The following is a 6,278-nucleotide window of genomic DNA, read 5'->3' as shown; positions in this document are numbered from 1 at the left end:
TCCTCACTCAGGACCCTCCCTGCCCCTCTCGCCCGCACCGCTTCTGCGTGTACTCCAGGGCCGGCTCTGGCCCGGGGTCTCCCTGCCTCCGCACCCCGGGCCTTCCTCCGACGCTCTCCCTGCACCCAGTGCCCTCCCCGACCCCTCTCAGCCCAGGCCTTTCCCTGCTCTTACTCCCCAGGTCCCTTCCGGGACCTCGGATCGCCCTCAGATCCTCCACTTGACCTTCCTGGACCCCCAGGCCCTGCCCCTGGACCCTCAGTGCCTTCCCAGGCTTCTCCCTAGGACCCCCCAGGCATTCCCCAGGCCCTTCCCTCGCCTCCTGGGAGCATCCAGACTTTCCAAACCCGGTTCTTCCCCAGGCTCCACCCTAGACTCCCCAGTCTTTGCCTGGCTTGTCCCGGGATCCCAGGGATCCCAGGCCTCCAAATCTCCCCTCGCCTTCCTGGGCTTCCCCCTGGACCCCCAGGCCTGCCCCAGCACTTCCCGGAAGCCCCCCACCCCAGGCCCTTGCCGTTGCTCTTCCTTCCCCCTGCCCTTCCTCCTGGCTTGATTTTTTCTTTACCCACATGCTGCTCCAGCCTCAGTGTTTTTCCTAGTGCGCTCCTGCAGTACCCCCTCTTCTTTTGCCCCCAGCCTTCCTGTCTTTTCCAGACCCCTCTCCCAGCTGATGTAGCTTCTGATGTCTCTGCTGCTCCCCTTCCTTGCCGGTCGGTCCCCATCTACCCCTCTCCCAAGACACAGATGGGCCTGAGGCACCATGGTATGGGTACACAGCAGACCCTCCTTCAGAGTTAGGGTTTGTTTTGTTGTTTTTCTTAATCTCTTCGTTTTCTCTCATTCTTGCTCCTTTCCCCCTTCTTTTGATCTGTTCCACTTCTCTGTACTAAATTCCTTTCCTCCTCCCCCGCTTTTGTCCTGAGCACCCCCATCCTTGGAGAGGGCGCAGGTGCTGAGACCCTGCCTGCTCTCCCTCCCCTCTTCCCCTCCTGGCTGCCTGGGGCTTCACCCAAAGCCTCCTAGCCTCTCCGGAGGGCTGCTAGGGAGTACATGGTGGAGACAGAGGCCCAGGGAGGGGGGAAGGTGGGTCCTGGGCATATTGGGAACACTGGCTTTTTCCCAAGCTCCCCTGACTCCTGCCTCCTGCCGTGCTGAGCTTTTTAGAGTTATCCCAGACTCCAATTAATCAGCCTCCCTGAGCCCACAGGGACTTGTCTGCCTGCCACCCAGTGGGCTCTGCATGTACGGGAGGCCTGCAAGGGTGTGCGTTTGCAGGGAAGGTTGTTGCGTGAGTTTGGGGGTTCGTGCCTGCACTGCAGAGCTGGAGGGGTGGAGGTGCTAAGCTGCAGGCTGATCTGTCACTGGGTGTCCCCATTGTCAGAATACTTGTTGCATCTCACTCTCTGAGAACCCTGTGAAGTCAGTGCTGCTGTTCTCACATTGCATTCTACAGATGAGCAGACTGCAGGGCCCCGCAGTGTCTCAGGCAGCTTCTGAGTGGCTCAGGGCACGCCCCCCGCCTGTAGCTCCTTGGTGCCCTCTGTGGTCTGCCAGAGGCAGCATGGTCCCTGCAGCACCATGGGCCCTGACAGAGTGACAGCCCGAGAACTGTGTGAGAACGACGACCTGGCCACCAGCCTAGTCCTGGATCCCTACCTCGGCTTCCGAACCCATAAAATGAACGTAAGGTGAGGTGAGGTGGCCTGGGGGCAGGGGTATGCAGCCTGGGGGCAAGGGTAGGGTGGGTGAGACCTGCTCCTTGGCGGCCTCAGCCCATCCTCGAAGCTCCAGGTGGGTTGGGGGCACTGCCAGGAAGGCCCTGGGACTCAGGTGTGCCCTCTCCCCCAGCCCTGTGCCCCCCCTGAGGCGACAGCATCACCTGCGCTCAGCGCTGGAAGCTTTCCTGAGGCAGCGGGACCTGGAGGCTGCATACCGGGCCCTGACGCTGGGAGGCTGGATGGCCCACTACTTCCAGAGCCGGGGCCCGCGGCAGGAGGCTGCCCTCAAGATCCACGTGAGGGAGCTCCTCCCAGCCCCCTGTGGCCCTAATGCCCACCCTTGGGACACCTGAGGAGACTCAGAGAATCCTAGGAGAACAGCCCTCTAAGAGTCCTACCTCTTTGACAGATGAGGAAATTGAGACCCCAAGAGGGGATACAAAGCCCCAGAGCACACAGCCAGTCAGTGGTAGAGCAGGCCTAGCCTCAGAGAGCACAGGAGCCCCCACAGCTGCCCCTGCTCATCTCCTCACTCCGTGCCCACACCTCATAGGTCTTTCGCTACCTCCGCTCCTTCCTGCCCGAAAGCGGCTTCACCATCCTGCCCTGCACCCGCTACTCCATGGAGACCAACGGGGCCAAGATTGTGTCCACCCGTGCTTGGTAAAAGGGCCTGCAGGGAAGGGAGACCAGCTCCTCTGCTGGAGGTGCAGCCCAGATAGGTCGGGAGCTGGGAGGATTTGAGAGACTAGCACTGCCCCCTGGAGTCCGCAGGCTGGAGCCTCAGCTTCCTGGATCCCTCTAGAGCAAGAGGCCGCCCCCAGCAGAGGCGTGCTCAGAGCCCTGTGCCCTGGCCTCTTGGCAGGAAGAAGAATGAGAAGTTGGAGCTGCTGGTGGGCTGCATCGCAGAGCTGCGGGAGGCGGACGAGGGGCTGCTGAGGGCTGGGGAGAACGACTTCAGCATCATGTACTCTACCCGTAAGAGGAGTGCACAGCTGTGGCTGGGCCCCGCCGCCTTCATCAACCACGGTGAGGGCGGAGCTTGGGTGGGCACTGAGGGCCAGGTCGCTGCCCTCACTTGCTCACCACGTCTCTTCTCTCCCCCTCATCCGATTGGCTGCAGACTGCAAGCCCAATTGTAAGGTAAGGCCTGCAGAGCCAGAGAGGAGCCAGTATGTGGGAAGTGAGGGGTTAGCCGCCTGGAGGAGTGATTGGGGCCAAGAGAGCCTGAAAGCATCCAACCTGACAAAGAGGTTTGGTCACAGTGCCCTGCACAGACAGTGGGAAAGCATGTGTTTCCCGGTGGGCTGTTCATGCAGTCATGCTAGCACCCAGCTTGCTGGCTCCAGCCCTCTGAAAGGGAGGCCAAGTGGGATAGGGAGTCACATCACACTTAGTGACAGCCAGGGCCCCTCACCCCAGCTTCTCCTGTAGATAGCTGTGAAAGAGACCCCCAGTGATAAGGAACTGGGGCTCCACAGGAAACTCTGGGTGGCCCAGCAGCAGGAAGAATGCTGCTGGCTTGGAACACAGAGCCAAGGGATCAGGAAAGGCGAGAGACCATGAGGCCTCGAGTGTTCTCTGTGCAGCCATTGCTGGGTGGGGTTCTGGCTACATTGCCTGGCTTTGGGTTTCTTTTCTCAGATGCCCCTATTGTAGGGGTCACATGGTGAACATCAGATTCAGAGGATCTGGGGATGAATGACACACGGCCCTTGCTTAGTCGTCTCACCCTGCACCTAGACACAGGGTGGGATGGAAACCCAGATGGGCACAGGAGGGAGTAGCCAGCTCGCTTAGTGATCCGGAGCCCACAGACTTCACACGAAGTGACACCACACTGGGTGTTGAGGAAGAGCAGGATTTTCCTAGGTGTTGGAAGAAAACAGGGGCATGAGAAGGCATTCCAAGCAGGAAATGTCATGCCAGAAGGCCTGGCTGGAATGAGGCGTAGTGTGCCCTGGGATGCCATGGTCTAGGTCAGGGAGCCATGGACACTCCAATCAAGTGCATAATAGGAGGTTCACTGTCTAGACAGTGATGGCAGCAGGTGTGCAGAAGCCTTAGTGGGAAGGGACAGGGTGGCCTTGCAGACTAGTGTGTCATGGAGCTTGAGCTGATGAGGGACTGGCTGCAGGAGCTATCCAGGGACCAGAAGAGGACAAAGATGCAGAAGGTGCTCGTCAGTTGGCCTGGAGACCATCAGGCAAGGAGGCATTGAAGGCCACTTCAGGCAAGTGTCAGGCTTGAGTAGACAGATGGATAGTGTTCTTGCCCCTCCTTTAGGGAGTGTAGAGGCAAGTGTGATTATGGAGAAGGCGAGGAACCCAAGGGACAGCCCACTGGGCAGGTGATCACAGAGTCAGGGAGGAGGATATGGACACTGGGCTGCAGAATGCACAGGAAGGGGGGCTGCCCAAGGCAGGCTGACAGTGAGCAGCTGTAGGGGTGCATTCAGGGGTGGGTCTTGGCACAGGCCAGAGCAGCCTGAGGAAGTGTGCGGGAGGGAGCTGTTACCCATACTGGTGCTGCATTGTGCTGGGAGGTCAGGGCAGCTCATCTCTTCCTGCAGGGAGGGGTGGACACCAGCCAGCAGACAGATCGCTTACAGGCTGAGAGCATAGGACAGGCCCTGGATGGGGTAGCCATCTCAGAGTGGTGTTTCTTGGTGGGTCAGCCGTGACCTATTCCAGGAGAGGACTCTTGAACCTACCTGGCTAGGCTGAGGGAGGGGGTCAGGCCCAGCCTATGCCTCAGGCGGGTGTGCTAAGTGGGCACGGCCTCAGTTTGTGCCTGCAGATGGGAACACAGCTTGTGTGAAGGTGCTGCGGGATATTGAGCCGGGGGATGAAGTGACATGCTTCTACGGTGAGGGCTTCTTCGGGGAGAAGAATGAGCACTGTGAATGCTACACCTGTGAGAGGTGGGCACAGGCTGGGGGCAGGTGGGATGGGGACAGGCCAGCTGGCCCCAGGAGGCATCCTGGGACCAATCCCTGAGCACATCCATCCCCAGCTGCCCCCTTGCCTCCCTGTTACTTGCCCCTCAGGAAAGGTGAAGGAGCCTTTCGACTTCAGCCCAGGGAGCTGCAACAGCCACCACAGCTCCTGGACAAGTATGAGCTCCGGGAGACCAAGCGACGCCTGCAGCGAGGCATGGACAGCAGCCGACAGAACCTGCTGGGCCCGCGGGCCTGCACTCACCTGTCCCCACTGCATTGGGACCCATTTTGTGGTGAGCACAGACCGATGGGACCCTCCTGCCCTCTCAGACCTGCTGTTGAACACCTCTTCTTGCATTTCTTTTCTGAAGAGCCTGGTGCAGAACAATCCATTTTCCATTGGAAGACCTACCCAGGCCCTCCTGACATGGCCTCCCTTTTCTCTCCCTGTCTGGTCCCTCTGTGTCCCTTCAGCTGCCTGTCAGCCCCTGCACCTGCCACCCTGCGGCCCCCGCTTGGACATCTCACCCCTCTGGCTCCAATGGCTGCCTAAGCCCCAGCCTCGAGTGCGCCCCCGGAAACGCCGACGCCCCCGGCCCCGTCAGGCCCCCATGCCCCCCACTGTCCGTGCTGCCTACATCTCCCTCCACCGATGGGGAGGCTGTGGCCCCCACTGCCGCCTGCGGGCTGAGGCCCTGGTAACTCTGGGCCTTCCCCCTCGCACCCACTGGGCCCCCCAGCAGGACTGGCACTGGGCCCGGCGCTACGGGCTGCCTTATGTGGTGCGTGTGGACCTCAGCCGTCTGGCCCCTGCCCCACCAGCCTCCCCTGCCCCAGCTGATGCCCTAGGCCCCATCCCCATCCCTAAGCAGGCTCTTGCCTTTGCCCCCTTCTCCCCGCCCAAGCGCCTGAGGCTGGTGGTCAATCATGGCTCCATTGACCTGGATGTCAACAGTGGAGAGCTGTGACTGGTCAGGCAGGGGGGTCCAGGCAGGGTGGGGAAAGTCTTTCTCTTAGACACCCCACCAGACCCAGAAGGAACCTCTTGAGAAGGAGCTGACCCTTGACTCCAGCACAGTTCTGACCCTGGGACGGGGTTGGTTAGGACATCCCCAGGGATCTGATACCCAACCCTCTATGACTGCTGACCCCTGAGCCACCCCCACACCCAGCAATGAGCCCTGGCCATTTGCTGCCCTTGCCCCCACTCAGGACCACAGGAGCCATCCCCTCCCCTCAGTCCTTCCACTCCAGGGAGAAAAGCCATAGTGCGTGGGGACCACTCTATGGCATCTCCCCAGAAGCCCAGGCCTCATGAGGAGGTAGAACTGACTCGGGGGTGGCCCTCCTAGAGACTGCCCCCATGATGGGGAGTGGATGTGCTCCCGACTCTGCAGCTGTGAGGTAGGGGCAGGTTGGGGGCCGTGGTGTCTGGGCACATTCTCACCACCCCCACAGGTCTCAGGGAGGCCGGGTGCGACCTTATCTTTCTCATGGTGCTATCCCTGGTGCTACTGGGGTATGCGAGCTTCTCCATTCCCCACACCAGAATGGGGTATGTTGGGGGATTGGAAGCACTTGAACTTTTTATTTTATTAAAAACCTTGTTATAAGCAGTA

At 60.4% G+C, this 6,278-nt stretch overlaps 1 protein-coding gene across 6 annotated transcripts; it reads left to right on the top strand.

Annotated features, from left to right (window-relative positions):
• The first annotated feature begins 6 nt into the window (after window positions 1-6).
• On the top strand, window positions 7-6,278 carry Kmt5c (lysine methyltransferase 5C). 6 transcript variants are annotated; one of them, XM_015505399.2, is made up of 9 exons: window positions 7-763; window positions 1,454-1,688; window positions 1,849-2,014; window positions 2,272-2,381; window positions 2,584-2,747; window positions 2,842-2,861; window positions 4,505-4,641; window positions 4,768-4,952; window positions 5,134-6,278. In XM_015505399.2, the coding sequence occupies exons 2-9, from the start codon at window positions 1,579-1,581 to the stop codon at window positions 5,625-5,627; spliced, it is 1,386 nt and encodes a 461-aa protein (XP_015360885.1). In that variant the 5' UTR covers window positions 7-763; window positions 1,454-1,578; the 3' UTR covers window positions 5,628-6,278. The 6 variants fall into 6 exon arrangements, with proteins under 6 accessions (XP_015360885.1, XP_048647596.1, XP_048647599.1 ...); XM_048791639.1 differs by having other exon boundaries at window positions 7-799; XM_048791642.1 differs by lacking the exon at window positions 7-763 and having other exon boundaries at window positions 1,093-1,693.

This window comes from Marmota marmota, unplaced genomic scaffold (assembly GCF_001458135.2).
Source record: "Marmota marmota marmota unplaced genomic scaffold, marMar, whole genome shotgun sequence".
Taxonomy (NCBI): Eukaryota; Metazoa; Chordata; class Mammalia; order Rodentia; family Sciuridae; genus Marmota; species Marmota marmota.
The sequence above is the reverse complement of the archived record's forward strand: the minus strand, read 5'-3'. Positions and strand labels throughout refer to the sequence as shown.